Here is a 17,773-nt window from a genome sequence, read left to right as displayed (position 1 = left end):
GTATCCAAAAACCATACTTGGGTAAAAGTAAAGATATTAGATAAAGATATTTTGCTGAAACATTACTTCGGTGAAAGTGAAAGTTACCCTTATGAATAGACTTGTTGAGTTGAGCTACATTTTATAAGTGATTGATATGTTGAGTCATTTCTGGCGTGGTGAACGTAAAAAACAGCCTTCGAGTGTCAAACTCTGCACACGCATTTTTTGACAGGAGAGGGACTTTGCATAGTAAAAGATCTGAGTAATTGTGGTGGTCGCAATATGATGGAGGTGTTTTTCTTCCACAGCTACAAAATCTTAAACTTAGTCAGATAATTCAGAGGGTTTTGGTGTCCCGGAAGAGATCGTTCTCTAAATGTTGAGTACAGATGGAGAATACAAAGTGTTCCATCTCATCTCAACACGTCAACATGAGGAACTAGATTGACAAAGATTGTAAAAAAAAAAGATTATTGTTTGAGGAAAGAACTCATCATGAATATATTTTGGCTCAGTTTACTGTCTCTTTTCAATGTGAAATCCATTGATAGAAAATGATATTAAAACGCAATCTCCGCTGACAGTCAGCCAGGGGGATTGAACACACAGGTTAATAGAACCTATAGAAAGCAGATCTGTTTGCTTTACTCACTTGACAGGGAAACATAAGACTGCAGCTACTGCGAATGCCTTCATAATGCACATGGCCCATGTTCCAGCTGCCACTCAAGTAGGCTATTCCTGTTACAAAGCGATGAAAAATACATCACCCTTTACCACATTTCACATTTGTTGTGTGAGGCATCAGTCAGCTTGGCACAAAGAGGCTGAGCAATAGTCAATATAAACACGGACTACAGTAGATAGAGTCATGTCAAATCTGCCCTCTGGCAAAAGGAGTGGAAACTCAGTTCTGACATGTCGGCCGGTAGAGATTAATGATAATGTTGTTTTTTTTTTACAGTGCCAGAAGTGCTGAGGAGAATGCTTATTTCTTTAAAAAAAAAAAAAAAAAAAAAGTGCGATCACTGTCTTGGCCTGTAATCATCGGACAAATGGAAGACAATCATTGGAGTGATTCTGATGGTAAACATTAGGCAAACTCTAATGGTTAAGAATTGAAACTTCTTTTGCTTTTTCTCTCATGAATAGTTTGTAATCGGCCATTTTTTTTTCACCTGTGCCTGCGCCTGCAAATTGAAATGTTAATGGAATATTGAGCAGCGCGACAGGCTGGCTGCTCCGCTCAATCAGGGCCAGACTTACTCCCCTGCACTTTTTTTTTTTTGTTGTTGTTGTGGTATGCATTACTCCGCTGCTCGGTGCAACTTTTATGTAATTATAGATGTGCAACAAAGATGGAAACACTGAAACCTCCATTATGGTGACACGCAACAGCTGCTCTCATTGCTCTCCCCCTCTTATGTATCTTCTCTCTCTCTCTCTCTCTCTTTCTGTCTCTCTCTCTCTCTCTTTTCCACTCGGTCTTGATCTGTCTCTCTTGCGTGCGCTCTCCCCCTCACATTCTCGCTCTTCAATCCATCCTCCCCTGTGGGTTAATTATGGTGTGTGTGCGGAGGGCAGGGGCTGTTTTGTTTTCTGTCATCTCCGGGGGATTTGTCTAATGTGACAGAGATGTGCCACTCTGTACTCTAATGGGGCTCTGGCTATGATTGTGGTGTTAGCTGTACTCCCGCTTTCGCTCTCTAATGATGAAAACTGGCTTTGTCGGGTCTCCTGGTTAGCCGGGAGATTCCCCCTCCCCGGGGGACGTGTCAGCTGGGCTAATGGCTCGAGAGAAGCGGCGAGAGGATCGCCAAGCTTCAACCAAAAAGCGTTCCAGAATTAAGGCGAGCGTAATAAGCTGAGTTGGTTCTAACAGCATGGACGGTCCCTCGGTGCCCGGAGCTCTTCTTTATTGTTTTCTTCTTGTCTTAGTTGTAAAAATGTGTACGCTGAACTATCATTCTCTGTTGGCCTGTTGCAACTTTGATTATTAACAAGGGCACGGGCTTCTTCTTCGGCGTTGGCTTGCCTGTGGTACACCCACTTAAAGTACTGCAGAAGACACAAACTCTGTGTAATTACAGAGTGTTGATAGCCCAGCATTCCTCCTGCAAAACTTTATGGCTCGCTTTCATATATAATCCATGCACAGTGCTGACTAAAGATGAAGGTGGCAGCCCGCTGTCTGAGTGTTTGCTGCGAGCGGCCCCGGCATCTCGCTACAGCGATGTCTCTCTTACTTCCTCTACAGCGGGGATGCTATACATCAGCGGAGCTTTTACTTTTCTTGCATTTTGCACCAAGGTCATTTGCAAAATGATGAACTGTGGTCTGTCTTGTCATTGTAATTTTTTTCCCCCCTGCTGGAATCTCGAGGCCAGCTGCATTCAAGCGCATCTCTGTGTAATTATAAAAGCTTTGTCTCAGTTAAGATGTAAAAATTCTCCTTACTGGCGTGGGGGCGGGTTGCGACAAATAGGGGACCATGTCCTGCGAGGTCGCCGTTGCGCCGTGTTTGGTTAGATAATGCCGTCCGCTGTAGGTTTCCAGAGGCCTGTTTGTTTTACATCTACAGTTTATTTATTTATTTTAAGGGAGGCGTAACCGGTTTCACAAGCTGGTGTTTTGAGTGAGATGCACAGCTATCGGAACAACAAGCAGAGAGTAGAAACTGTTCCATCGAATATTCATGAAATTACCATCAATAATGGAGAAGTTCTAGGCATAAACATAAAAGCCAAACAGATTTTTGTATTGTTTTTGCCAAGGAACCCCCAGCAAGATCAGGTGCAAACTATACTTTATTTTAACACCGTCTGTAAGAGCACGTGTGTTGTCCCCCCCCCCCCCCCTCCATGAATGTTTTAAAACGACTCTTGTGTTTTCCTCCAGGAGGGTGAACTTGACCCACTTGGCTGAAAAAAATTTGCTTTTTCTGAATCTTGTGTGGATTCAGAGGCACTAGGAGAGCGAAGTGTCAGGTGAAATGCGATAGTGCTGCGAGGAAAGGAGGTGTGCGGTGTATGTGCAGGGAGAGGGAGAAGAAAATCAAGGTATAGCGACGTGTGTGTGTGTGTGTGTGCGTGTGTGTGTGTGCACGCGTGTGTAATAGGTAAGCAGTGGACCCCAATCCCCTGCTATGAGTCCCTTGTACCCCCCCGGGGAGTGACAGATTGTGGGCAGTGACAGAAAAGAGTGCTGGAGGAGAAGGGGAGAAGATTGAGAGGAGAGAGAACCATTTAGGGAGCGTTGCCGTGCAAGAAGAGAAATGTTTGGCTCCCCGCGGTGCGTAAGATTGTCTTATGTTGATGACTTCATCCCGAAGAGTCATCTCAGGTGTTGATTCCCTTTTTTCTTTTTACGCTGGGTGTTGAGTCGGGCATCCAAATCTGTCTGGTTGTCGCCTATTTATCGCCGCGCCGCCACATGCCGTTTTAATGCAAGTCCTTGTTGCACAAGCAAAGCCACAAGTGTTTTGAGGTTCCCATCATTCACGCAAAAAAGAGAGAGAGCGCGCGGGAGGGCGGGGGAACAAAGTCGCGAGAAGATCTGGGACGAGCCGAAAGCGCAGTCCACTCTTTTAGTATTTTTATTGGTCCCTGTGCGTCTGTGGAAAGTAGCTCCAACACTTATTGTTTCTGTAATGCCAGTAAGTTCCTCGCTTTGATAGATGGTGCTTTCACTGGCTCTCAGTCCCTCCCTCAATCACAAACTCCTCTCAGAGACGGAGAGAAAGAGGAGGTGGAAAAAGAGAGAAAAAGAAAAATACAAGGGATGGTCTGGCTGACCCTTTGGAGTACAGAGGAGTCGTCGATATGTTGAAGCTCCCAGCTGACTCGCTCTGAGGAGCTTGCATGTGTAATTGTCTGCGACACACCAGGCAGTGAGAAAAACTTCCTGAGGGGGTCTCTTCTGAAGAGCACCTCTGGTTGCATCAAACTGAAAAACCGTGATATGGAGTTATTTTCGAATATGAATAAGCACGCCACAGGACCCATTTCAGTGGATCTGAATGAATAAAAAAAATTAAAAATGTCAGCTGCGACTCGCTAATGCAGAGCAGGAACAAAAGCCTGTCGCAGCCGTGGATGGCCTAATGTACTGTGGATTTTTGCAGATTGTTATACATGTCATTACCCTTTTTATTTTTTATTTTTACCCCCTCTGACTCCCTCTGCTTGCTCTCGCCTCTCTTCCAAACAGAGTCGACGGTGTTCTTCCCGGAACAGATCCACTCAGTGGAGGAAGATGTGGGAGAGCTTTTCATCCCGGTGCACCGCAGTGGAGACATCAGCCAGGAGCTCATGGTGGTCTGCTACACGCAGCAGGGTATGGACTAGCCTCTTTTCACCTCATCTAACCTGTTAACCCTCAGTGTGCCTATGCCTGCCTGCTGCCTTTGCTGGCCAGGCTGTTCACATCTGACGGTGAATGTTTTTTTTTTTTATTGAACAACGTTTGACCACATGCGCTGAATTAAAACGTGACATAGGTTATGCAAAGTGAGAACAGCTAACTGGAATCTGCGGCAAACATATCGTTTTAATGCTAATGCTTATCCAAAAGGCGATTTGAGGGGGAGATGTGCTGGGGGGGTTATCGCCCTTGTTAGCAAAACGACCAAAAAGCCTCAACCTTGTTAATCTGGCATCTCCTCCCCCCCTCCCTTCGTGCAGGGGCAAGGTTGTCGTCTAGTTGTACATGTTAGTCATTGATCCATAGACGGGGGCCATAGATTTGTTAGAATCAATGGCTCCGACCATGGCTCTGAAATATCAGTAGCTTTAATTACGCTGTGTATTGATAAGTCCATGGCGCTGTCCGTGGCGTTGGCGATTTGTAGCCGTGCCTTCTTTTTCCTCACAGTCCAATCCTCCTGTCAGTGTAGTCACTCAATTCTTTGCTATTTGGCAGCCTGTGTGGCCTATAGAATAGTGTCACCGTTCTGATCAAAGTAAGAGTAAGAGGATTATGTAGACACACCGCCGCCTGTAGTACTCCCATGATGTTTCTGTGATCGTTCAGTAGCGTCGGCGCTGCCGAGAATACAACCCCCACCGAGGCCACCCAGCCGACGCTCAAATTGCTTTTCATTCTCCGAGCAGGTGAGAGTGACAATGTGTGCGCGTATCCTCGTGCAGATAAATGCCAGGGAACAGATTTAGACAAACACGAGGGCGTAATGCACAAACTGATAAGCCTCTAATGAAGGCACTGTTGTTAAATGCCAGGAGACTGTAGTGGCTACCGCGGGGTTTGATTTTGAGGAGACCTGTGGGGGTGGTCCGTTCCCATGGCGTCCTGGCATTAAAACTAATCCGCTGACTCATGTGACGGTCCTACTGTAATTAAAGCTTACATTTTCACACAAACGGTAATGGCTGCATTAGCGGTGTGAACGAGATTCAATGGAGGGGAAGCCGATCCATTGTAGGGAAACAAATTAGCCGAGGCTGATCACGTAGCATTCCTAAAATAAGAGATGGGAAACTGTCACGTATTTTACGGAGGGCTCGAGTTTTCTGACGCCTCCTTACGCACACGTGCTTTTGATAAGTAGCACATTTTAAAACGTATGTTTCGCTGTCCTCACCTGTTCCCTCTCAAAGGTTCCGCCACAGGTACGATCCCAACCACCGTCCTGTCCTACTCGGATTACATCTCCCGCCCGGAGGAGCACGGCAGCATCCTTCGCTTCGACAAGGGCGAGAGGGAGAAGCAGTGCCGCGTGATGATCATCGACGACTCCCTGTACGAGGGAGACGAGAGCTTCAACGTCACCCTGTCCCTGCCTGTCGGGGGCCGCCTGGGAAGGCACTACCCCACGACGAAGGTCAACATCTTGGAAGATATGGATGACGGTAAGGGGCGGCGGGGAATTCACAGTGCCAGACGTTCTGCCGTTTCCGAAATTGTCATCAGTGGTTCTATATCGCGAAAAGATCTCTCAATTAAGCCTGTTTACAACTTTTTCCCAGCCGTGGAGGCACACGGGATGCGAGGAAACACCTTAACAAAGACGGCACGCCCGCCAGCAGACAGATGGAATCAAAGTCCCGTCTCGCTGTCAGTCAGGCAGGTTTTAATTACAATTGAGACTCACGCGGCAGTCCGGTGGGACTACATTATCAACTCATGTCCCCCTGGTCTGCTTTCATCCTGTTAGAGCATCACATGGACAGAACAGATTACATCCTCATGAAAGGCAGAGAAATGCATAGAGGATTCATCAGGGGGAAGGAGAGGCCTGCTGGGAAATACCTATTCCAATCTGCAGGCCCTCACTAACATTTTCATTCATACTCAGCATTGATTTTCTTTGTAGACTTAGTGAAATTGAATGTCTCCGCTCCGGCTTTCCATGCTATAGACTGTTACAGTAAAAGTTTTTCAAGGGAGCGCTTGTCAAACACCAGCGACGCAGCTCTGCGTCAAGGCCATATAGACAACGCCAAGGAATTCTTCCCTGTTCTTATATCCACTGTGGAATTCATCGTACAGACTTTCTAAGCTCACCCACCATTCTGGCGTCTTTACTAGGAAAATGCAAACTGTAGACTATGCCCTGGCTGTCTGCGACTAGACTCAGAGTAAGACTTTAAGCCCCACAGCGCTTGCCAATATTCTATGACGAGTTCTGAGAAAGATATATGAACAAAAAAAAACAAGATCTGGTTGACCTACATCTATTTCAACTGGGTGTGAATGACTTGTTTTCACCGAGCACGCCGCTCCATATGGATGTTTTGTTTTTGTTTTTCTATTTCTACAAGTGGAAATTTACTTCATTACTCGTCATATGCCGTAGCATCTGCAGTTGGTTGCCATCCAAAATAACTTTACAGAACAGAGGAGGAAAAGGTTTTTTCAGGCACTCTAGGGGAAAGCAAGGAGACAAGTAATATTTAAAGCCTTCACTGTGCTCAGGTACAATTTTAATGTACATAATTTAGTTGGGTTTTAATATACTCCATTACATCTCCACATACTCTTGACTCAGTTAACTCATCTATTTGATAACTTAAAGGTCTTATCGAAGACTTTTATGTAGACAAATAGACTTGTAAAAAGGTACTTCTACAGTGTGGTATTGCTACTTTTACTTAAACGTTAACTCCACCAATTTTGCACATTATAATGTGTGTTTACAGGTGTTTGGGAGTACTCCAAAAAAAGTAATATATAAGTTTTTTTTCTGGCTCAGCTGCTGATTGCATTGTGTGAAAAGTAGGCACCAGGATTTGATTAGATTTTGATCTTTTTTTTTAAAACTACAATAGTGTTATAGGACTGCTTCTCACAATATGGCAGCTACATTACCCACAATGCAAATTTTATCAGATTACATGCAGCTTCCTCTGAAGCTACACAAAGCTTTACAGTACTTTTTCACCTATGCAGTACTATTTCTCAAGACCTGTAAATGCACATTGATATGTTGGTGGTGTTACCTTTTACAGGAAAGATCTGACTGCTTATTCCACCGGAGGCTTTTACCTCGGAGTGCCTTCTTCAGATTGGAAATAGGTAAAACAGACTCATTACGCCCGGTACACCAGAAAAAGAACAATATTGCATTGGTTAATAAGGTAGCAGCTGAGTATGGAGGATCTTGTTATCATCAAAATACTAGCTCAGCCTTCAGCAACACATGTTTCGTTGTATGTGGGCCAGGCTGTATTTCCCAAGTTCGGATAAAAATCTTCGAAAAAGTAAGAACTCTTTCACAGACATTTGATCATTCTCCTGTCAGAGTCCTCCTTTTTGTCAGCGCCTTCATTCAGTCCTGAATTGTTTAAAGCGGAAAAGAATAGTGTGAGAGAGCGGCTGTCATGCTAATGCCAAAACTGAACTGCAGACTGGAATAAATAAAACAATGACGACTTACTACCGAGGAACTCATTTAGGGATACAGGAAATTGTGCCAAATTGAATGCGTGTGTGTGTGTGCGTGTGTGTGGATGCGTCTCGGGGCTAGTTTACAGCAAACATGACACGCAGTCTGATTGTTCATAAATTGTCAGAAGGCTTTCATACGTGGTGCTGAGTTCAAAGGAATGGAAATGTGTTTGTGAACGCCCGGCTCCAGTGAGAGACGATGTGTCATTTTTTTTTGCCTCCCGGAGGATAATACTGTGTCTGACAGTGCTCTAATACCTGCACCCAGCCACTCACGCCGCGGCTTCCTTCGCTTCGGCGCCAACCGAACTCACCCAGGAGAACGGGCGAAAAAGAGAGTTGCGACGCCCCCTGTGCGCTTGTGTCGCGCGGCCACCTGTGCCCGCGTGTGTTTATGCGCGTGCGCGGGCCGAGGTAATGTCTGAACCTCGAAAGTCTGCAAAAGTGAAGTGGTGAGAAAAGCACTCGTGTGACTGCTGGTGCTCTCTCTAGCCCCATTTTTCCTTCCCCCAGGTCAAAGTCAAGTTCAGTTTGCTGTTCTTCCATCTATTTCACCGCCGCTACCACTTACTCTCCCTCACACACACACACGCATGCTCACTTTGGATGGAAAAAAAGACCCAGGGGTGTCTGCTAGATTTAGTGCTTTATCAGATTAAAGTCTACAGTACCTGTCTCCCTGAGTGTTGCGCGCCGCATGGCTGCACAGTCTGACTCAAAGTGAGTGTTGTCATCTCCTTCTGCCCCGCTGAGGAGAGAGGACGACTCAGGCCCTCTCAGCCCTGGTGCATATGGCCGCAGCTGAGTTTGTAGAATTGTAGATTAGCTCAGAGTATTTCTTGAAAGTCCCGTCCTTCATTTCAATGTTAGGGGCAGCTTTGCTCTTGGTTACACTCCCCAAAGCGGGCGGATTTGCTCGATTGTTGCTCATTTGTACATTCTGTACCCGCTGTTGATTGAAAGTGGGTTTACTCTCACCTCGGGAGGTAGATTAGAGCGGTCATTGTATAGGCAACACATGACATACTGAAACCAAAATATTTAAATTGTATATTATGCATACCTGGCATCTTCCACCACATATCCTGAATTAGCTTACGGGCAGCAAAAACGTTTCTTTCATTTTCTCCCTTAATTTGGCCTCCTGTTACATGCAGCATACAAATTTAATTTGAAAAGGACAGGAAAATGAATACGTTTTCGCACATCACCATCCAGTGAAACAAAAATCCATCCATTTTACCCATTCGTGGGAAGCTTACCAACATCAACGCAACTTAGATTATCATTCCAATCCTGTTTGACTGGGGACTCTTTAAAAAAGATGTGCATATATTTTGAGAAAATAATTCTAAACCTTCAGTAAAGCCAGGTGCAAACTTCTATTTCACATTTCAGAATCGAAACTTTCTGCAGAGGGAATTTTGGCTACTGTTTTTCACTCCATAAATCAGAAAATACTGTCAACAGCCATGAGAAATCAATGTTTTTCGACATGTCACGAATAAAATGCTCTGTAAATGAGGCGATGAATGATATATGAGCAAACCCCTCCTTAGAAACCTTCAGAATATAGATTGGGATAAAACTGGAAAGTTTGATGCATGAGCGTAATTGCTACTGAAGTGGAAATTCTGGCTCAGGAAAGAAATTTAAGTCAGAATGGCATTCGGTAGACGCATTTAAATCTGCTAGATCTGGATTTTGATTTGGATCTGCATCAAATTGTACTCACTCATAGATACCAATCGCATAAATAGATTGGATTTTTGTCATCGAGATCTGTGCATTACTCCCTGAGAAACTATTCCTGGATCCATCCCCTTATGTGGTCGGCACCAAACGTTAATGGGGTCTACTCTGGGCTGAGGCTCATCATCCATCCATGTTTTTGCAGCAATCCGTTAAGTAGTTTTTGTGTAACCCTCGCTGACAAACCAACAAACAATCAGACACAGATGAAAGCCCAACTTGTTCGGAGGACGTAAAAGCTTTAAGGTAAAATCTCATTCATTTCAGAACATAATTGGTGAATAGGATAGTAGATATCACCACGAAACCTCTGCCGTTGATTGTGAATGTGAATGTGTGTGAATGTTTACTATGTACATGAGGCCATTCAATTCAAATGCACCAATATGCTCAAATTTACAGAACAGAATTCTGAGTCAGAAGACCTGAACGTGCATGAGTGACGTTTTTCTATCGACTACAGAACAAAGACATTGACCAATGCATGAAAAAACAATGATTCCCTCGCCGTGTCTCTTCTTACTCATAGCCCAGTTCCTTATCTGTATGTTTTTGTATGAAAGTTTACGCAGCACCACGGGCTCAGGGTGATATTTTCTTTTCCTGCCCCACAGGACAGCTGAGAATGCTCTGTAAACTGTACTTAAAGGCGCAGTGACACACAAATGGCTACAGTTGCCCGCACGTAGTAATTATCACAATTTGGCTTTACACCTTCCCCAGACCTCACACATGCTTCAGAGTGCTAAACCGCAGGCGTGGCCCCGGAGGGGTTAGAGAGGACGCTGTTTTTCACTCATCAGACATCACTCAACGTCCCCCTCGCGATGTCAAGAATCTGTTTGTCCCCGGGCGCTGTCGGGACATGTGTGAATGCAGACGTGTATATTAGCAGAAGTTTTTAACACACCTGCTACATGTTCCCCTACTATTATCGTAGCGTATTATTAATGCAATTATAATCCTGCCAAAACAACACACTTCTCAGCTCCCTCAATGTTTTTTTTTTAAACCATTTGTTTTTCCCACCTACACAATCTGTAATTTTTTCCTTTTACTCCGGCTTTGTGCAAATGCGCAAATTCTATTTGCATTACAAACCAGCGCTGCATCTGTTAGGTGGAGTGAGTGTGTAGGAGGGGGGAACATATGCTAGAAAAGACTGATAGATGCATTGAGAAAAAAGTCTTTGGATGCAGAGGGAGGACTTCAGGCTGCATTTGATCTGTGATACTCGCTGAATAGATTTGCCCTGGGCTGTCACTTACTCGAGTTCGGTTGAGAGTCAAAACTGTAACCGCAGTAAATTTTCTCTTTCCTTCAGTTATGCTATGTTCTTAGCCTTTGTTATCCAGCCCAGTTAAAGTACATAAATAAAATATGAAAGCACATATACAATATATATATATATATATATATATATATATATATATATATATATATATATATATATATATATATGTATATGTATATATCAGTCATGTGAATGAATAAGGAAAGGAAAATATCTCCGGACTGCTGCAAGTCTTTGATCATGACACAAAAAAATTATAACACGCCTGCTATTTTTGGATTATGTGCCAGGATATAAGAAAGAAGCAGAGTTAAAAGAGAGTGGCAGCTTAAAACAGACACACCAAAACTTTTATTCTGTCAGTATTTGGTTTTTTTTTTGGACTTGACGGTCGGGAGGGTGGGGGGAGGGAGGGGTGAGACAGATGAAGCTGTCAAATACACATTGGACTGCCTCCACTTTGCTGCCTCAGGAAACAATGCCAGTTCAAACAAGCCTTTGAGCCATCTAGGGGGCCTCTTTCTCTCTCTGTCTTACCATCTCACTATGCCACATTCAGCGAAAGAGACACACACACACACACACACTCACAGAGACCTTGTTTTTCAGGGCTAACAGCATCCCCTTTTCTGTTGAAAGTAGTTAGTGTTTCCTGTCAGAAGAATGGTAACAATGAGGTGGGATGAAAGGCCAGGAAGGGTTGAAAGGTCACGCCTCCCTGCAGTTTAACTTCAGACTAATGGGCTGTCGCTGTTTGACCCCCGCGTCCGGCTGCTGGTTTTTACAAGCGAATCATGTCAGGCTGCGGGTGGCTGCTGACTGCCCTAATGCTACCGCAGGTGCACGCGTAACGAGAGGAGACAAGTAACATTAACACTAAACAAAAAAGTAAGGGAACACGGCCACAAATATGAGCCCTGCTCAAGAGGTGGGTCAGATGAGGTTGGATTTCATTAATTAGAGTTGTCAGGCGCAGAGGGCAACATGAGACTAAAACGGCGACCAGTTCCCAAACGTGTACCGATCAGTGTGAGCTCGCAGAATATTTAATGTTCTAGATAGTCGTGAAATTCACGGCAGGGTGTCGGAGCAGTTAAAATGGCATCAACAAAGAACAAGCATCTACATGTAGTTATATATACGATGTAACAGTTCTGCATGAAATTAAAGGTGCAGTATGTAAGACTTGGCCACCTGACGAAAAGTCAAATTTCAAACACATAACTTCTACTTACAGGAGCTGCTGTTAGCTAGTTAGCTCCGAATCCCCAGGAAGAGCGCCGAGCTTTGAGGCCAGTTTCTGTGTGGCCAAACGTCGGTCGGCCTGTAGTGCACACGCTCTATGGACCCCAGAATGCGGAATAGCTGAGTATATTCGGAAAAAATGGGGTCCGTGTCCAGTGCTGTATCCAGGTATCTTAATATGTGCATGGTTAGCTCAGTGAGAACGTCGCAATTGTTATTTCTTGACATTTTGTTGATAATTTTTGTTCATTTTAGAATGTTTTAAACTAGAATTCTTGCTTATTGCACATGTACAAATAACCATTGCGTACTTTGTTTTATTGAGAGAACCCTAGCAGCAGAAGTTACTTACCGTGTATTTAATTGTTCCTTTTTTGATTTCTTTGCTCTCTAGCTCCAGTGTTTTACTTAGGAGAAGTAGAGTATCATGTAGATGAGAGCGATGGATATCTAGAGGTCAAAGTGTGGAGGACTGGAACCGATCTGTCCAAGACTGGCACCATCACTGTCCGCTCTCGCAAAGCTGAGCCCGTCTCTGCAGAAGGTGAGCTCCGAGTCGCACGGTCAGCTGTTGCTTTTGCTTGATTCCAAAGGATTAATCATCCGCTGGCCCTCAGTACTCAACGTCATCCTGCCCTCTGTCCTTCCTGCAGCTGGCATCGACTACGTGGGCATCAGTCGTAACCTGGACTTCGCCCCGGGCGTCAGCATGCAGACGTTCAGGGTCACCATTCTGGATGACCTGGGACAGCCGGAGCTGGAGGGGACTGAGAGCTTTGAGCTTGTCCTGCGTATGCCAGTGAACGGCATCCTGGGGGAACCTGGGAAGGCTAAAGTTTTCATTAATGACTCCGTGTCTGACTGTAAGTGATGTGATCTAATTTTACCTGTTGGTTTTTTACTGTTTATTTTATCAGCTTAGGATGTTAGTGAGGTGGGTTATTTAGTTTTGAGCAACAAATATGACCTTTTTCTTCAGTTATATGAGCAGATTCCCATTTTTGTTGCTTTTAATGAAAACTCTTGACATTTTTGGGATGATATACCACAAGATTTGGTAAAGAAAAAACAACGACGACAACGTCTTATGTGTGAATCCGGATTATTGTAATTACCAAATATAACTTCCTTAAGTGTTGAAAAGGGCCGACGGCTGCAGTGTTTTTCTAGCTTGTTGTGGCAGCTAAACATAACACAACAATTTATCCGTCACTTTTCTGTCACCATGTATTCAGTTTCAAAACATTAATCACCGATTTTTCGGTCAGAAATCGCTTCCGACAGCTATGTTATTTGATTGGCTTTTTAAAAAACCCATTCAGCCAGATAAAACTCAGCCCAGACAGCAAGGGAGACATGATTATTCCCTTTGTCGTACTGTATGCGACCATTAAACCCTCCGGAATTATCCTGACAGTGCCCAAGGTCCAGTTCCGCGAGCCAGTGTACACCGGAGAGGAGAGCGACGGCCAGATCACAGTGACCGTGTACCGCAGCGGCGACATCAGACACAAATCTACCGTTCGCTGCTACACCCGTCAGGGCTCTGCCGAGGTCGCCTCCGACTTTGATGAGCGACCAAACACGGATGCATCTATCATCACCTTCCTACCAGGTGGTTCAGTGCTCACATAACACATGTTTTCTCTCTCTCGTGTGTTTAAAAAAAATTTACCTTCTGTCTTCATTGTTGACACCTTTACACCTTTTTAATGCAATAAACAGCTCCAAAACAGTTTTTGGTCACACTATTTTTGCAAAGTCAATAGTGCCTTGCAGACATTGCAGGCGCTTGCACGATGTTCCACACATTACCCACTGAGCTGTCGCGTGCAAACAGCTTCCAAACACTCTGGCGGAGCAGAACAAAGAGAGACAAAAAAATATATAAATAAGATGTTATGTGCTGTGTAAAGTAAAGAAAAAAAAAAAGAATTATTGTGGAATTTATTCTATCCTCTCTTCCACTTACATTTTTTGACATGCCCCGTCATCACCATCTCACTGTGCGCTCCAGGCGAGGCAGAGAAGCCGTGTGTTCTGTCACTGGTTGATGACACACTGTACGAGGAAGGAGAAGAGCTGCGTCTGGTCTTAGGGAACCCGAAGAGCAACTCACAGTTTGGCGCATCAGTGGGAGCTCCGAACGAGACCCTAGTGAAAATCAAGGACACGGCTGACAGTAAGTGTGATGAAGAGGCGGGAGACAGATGTGGGAAAAAAAGTAGTTAATCCAGCTTCTTATTTGTCTGAATACTTTAGCAGCTTCGGCGTTAATTCATAATCGTCGTCAGCAGTGATTATTAAGGAAGTGATATTTAAAGGTCAGTGTGTTTGCGCTGTGCTACATTTTTTCTTCCTTTCCTGTGCTCCACAGAACCCATCATCCGTTTTTCTGAGACCAAGTTCAGCGTTAGTGAACCGAAGGAGGCCGGCGCCGTGGCAACTGTGAGGATCCCCTTGGTGCGAGTGGGTGACACATCAAAGGTGTCAGTGGTCCGTGTTCACACCAAGGACGGGTCAGCGATCTCAGGAGAGGACTACTACCCCGTGTCTCAAGGTAAACATACACATGTCCTCATATGGCTCTCAGGGTTACAGGTACATCGTAGCAGTTTATTGTTACATACAGGCTACTTAAATCTTTTAAACATGGCCAGTTTTGGGTAGGTTTTTGAAACGTAATAGTTTACAGATTACTAGTTACCCTTTTAAAGCTGTGATAAGTAAGATAACCAAAAAGACAAAAAAAAAACCTTTTCTCCTTAACAGTGTAACGTGTAACTTCCAAGAACTGACCACGCCACAGTAAAGTAACATTATGTAGAAATTGGCACTTTGTGAGATTTGGCGCCCCCCAGAGTTGTTGAGTGCCACACCATTGTCGTGAATACAAATCCCAGCTCTGTAACAGTTTGTCAGACGTGACGTACGCGCTGACTACCAACGAAACTCATGACATCATAACAATTGTATGTGTATGTGTGTCTACCTCAAAGTAAACATGTATGTAACATAGTATGAACTTACATAGTGCAGAGACAAGTAATGGAGGGCAGAGTGGCTGAGACAGCGACACCATTCACCCTATTACGAGACACTGTACCATCAAAACGATTTTCAAGCTGTTATTTTAAGGTGAAAAGAGTTACGTAATGTTTTGTAAAAATGTTGAATTCATGTCCTTCCTCATAAAATAGAACCACCTTTGGTCAAACACTCAGCATGACACGTTACCTTTACTCTATTACTGGCCTTCAGATATCCTTTGATATCTTTCTGTTAAGTGTTTGTGTCAGCTAAGGAGAGGTTTTGAAACAAGGCTCCCCAACGGAATTTGAAATTAATGAAAGCAGGCATGGGGATTTATCTGGGTGAGGGTCATTGATTTCTAATTTCATCCCAAATGGGGAAAGGTAATTTCTGCAATAGTCCAGTGGAGGGTCATGTAATTTTTAATTGAATTTCAGTATTTTTCATGCTTTGTCAGCAGGGTGAAATCTTCCCTTTCTATCCACCCAGCTTTTAGGGCAGTGAACCTTCCTTGGCTTCATCAAGGCTTGAAATATTTATGCGAATACTTTCAGTCTATTCAAATCATACCTGCCCACCCACCGTTCAAATAGTGGCAATTTCCCAGCAGTTTCGAATCACACAGCATTGAATTTCTCATTCTTGCCCAATATTTTCTCAGCGCAGCACATTTCCAATGCAAAGCTCTGTTACTTATCTCGCAAGGAGATAAAGCCACCTTTAACACTATGCAAATGGAAACCTGCAATGCTTTTTAGCTAAGTGATATATTCCTCTGAAGCAATAAAACATGATTTGTGTGAACCGGTGAGGCCTCTTTCATTTCTTTTTATGGAAAACTCAATTCAGCACAAAAAAGACAGAAACTTGGCCTGAATGTTACCTGACTTTTATTTTTTTTCCCACCTGACAAAAGTTCATCAATCATCGATACATTGCACTTGTTCCAATGTTGATCTCTTTGAAGGTTTATTGTGTGTTGTATAAACATGTGATCACATTTTTGCCACGTGTGTGTTTGTGTGTCCAGACATTGAGTTCAAACAGGGGGATAAGGAGCATGTGGTGGAGGTGGAGGTGCTCTTCGACGGTGTCAGAGAGATGAGGGAAGCCTTTACCCTCCACCTGAAGCCTGATGAAAACATGGTGGCCGAGACTCAGGTCAGGAATGTGTTCATGTCTAATCATCGCAAAACAATCGCACAAGATCCCCTTCATGGAAGGTCAGCTTGTTGAAAAAATTATGAGATGAATAGCTTTTTTTATTTCAGACTTGACCCAAATTTATCCAGGTCATTCCCTCTGAGATCAGGGATCTCTTTTACAAGGGTGTCCTGGCCCTGAGAACAGCAGCACTTTACTGTAGTTGCAGCCGAAAAAGCGATGAAAACACTTCTCGATAAATAATAGATCACTTATGAAAACAAAACAGCATGCAGAGGAGAAAGAGGCAGCATGGGAGAAATGAGAGGGACTGGTGACTAGGAAAGCCAAGAATGAGCCGTGACTGTGAGACTGTAAACACATCTAGCTCTGTGAGGAGTTTAATCGTTTTGCTGCCACGCCTCATTAGTGCTCTCGCCTCCTTTATTGGAACAGGTAACCAAAGTGATCGTCTACATTGAGGAGACCAACAGCATGGCTGATGTCACCTTCCCCTCCCTGCCTCACGTGGTGTCGCTGCTCCACTACGACGAAGTCTCCAGGACATCTGATAATCTCCACCCACCGGCTGGCTACCCCGTCATCTGTGTCACCGTGAGTCAAACTTAAAAGGCACACTATGTAGGATTTCTCTTGTTTAGCTCCATTCCCAGATCATCGTTTACCAAAGCTTTTGGGGTTGGTGGCTTGCCAACGCCCTGTATTTCTCGAAAACCACTCACAGTTGTCTTGGGTTGAGGCAAATAGAGGAGTGTAAGGGGAACTTGTTTTGCAGGTGGGGAGGCGAGCCATGGCAGCGAAATTGCAAAATCTGTTCAAAGAAAAAAAGGAAAAACCGACATGTGGACGGACCAATATTACCAATGAGAGAACCCGACGATGAGTGTAATTTCCAGTACTTTCAAATATCCGCCATGGTTTAAACTTCTTGGTTGTGTAGGACCCTTATTATCCATGTACGAATCTAAGCATAAATGAGCCATTGTACCCACAGTCTACATCGCGTGAGTCAGACTTGACATGACATGCTGAAAATGGTTAGTTAGCCTAACCTGGTCGCCAATGGCACACACCTAAAGAAAACAGCAACTGTTACCTTTTGTTTTGCCGTGGATTGTTCCATGTTAATGCCAGGGCTCGCTTTCCCATGTGCAATAAAGACCCCCCCTTGGATGGTATTCTGCAGGGGTACCGTTGCTGCATGTTTAGCACCATGCAAGGCGATTGTGATTGGTTTAAAGAAAACAGTACATACAGTTTTCTTCTTCCCCTATTGGTTGGGGTGGCAATCCAACAGCCCAAAGTTTTGGTGATTGACAACTGGGAATGAAACTCAAAGATCAACCATCTTCCTCCAGAATGGCTGAGACCCAGAGACGCCACCAAATACGGTAAAAT

General features: G+C 44.3%; 1 protein-coding gene across 1 annotated transcript in view; it reads left to right on the top strand.

The window, feature by feature from the left end:
• The window catches only part of frem2a (FRAS1 related extracellular matrix 2a), a 70,281-nt gene that overhangs the window by 40,003 nt on the left and 12,505 nt on the right, over positions 1-17,773 (top strand). Inside the window, exons 5-13 of the mRNA XM_030439043.1 lie at positions 4,192-4,317; positions 5,598-5,849; positions 12,573-12,722; positions 12,832-13,041; positions 13,596-13,793; positions 14,196-14,360; positions 14,556-14,738; positions 16,242-16,372; positions 16,811-16,969. Of these exons, the coding sequence (XP_030294903.1) occupies positions 4,192-4,317; positions 5,598-5,849; positions 12,573-12,722; positions 12,832-13,041; positions 13,596-13,793; positions 14,196-14,360; positions 14,556-14,738; positions 16,242-16,372; positions 16,811-16,969 (1,574 nt within the window). The remainder of the gene's footprint in view (positions 1-4,191; positions 4,318-5,597; positions 5,850-12,572; positions 12,723-12,831; positions 13,042-13,595; positions 13,794-14,195; positions 14,361-14,555; positions 14,739-16,241; positions 16,373-16,810; positions 16,970-17,773) is intronic.

The sequence above is a fragment of the Sparus aurata genome, chromosome 13 (assembly GCF_900880675.1).
Source record: "Sparus aurata chromosome 13, fSpaAur1.1, whole genome shotgun sequence".
In the NCBI taxonomy this organism is placed as follows: Eukaryota; Metazoa; Chordata; class Actinopteri; order Spariformes; family Sparidae; genus Sparus; species Sparus aurata.
The sequence above is the reverse complement of the archived record's forward strand: the minus strand, read 5'-3'. Positions and strand labels throughout refer to the sequence as shown.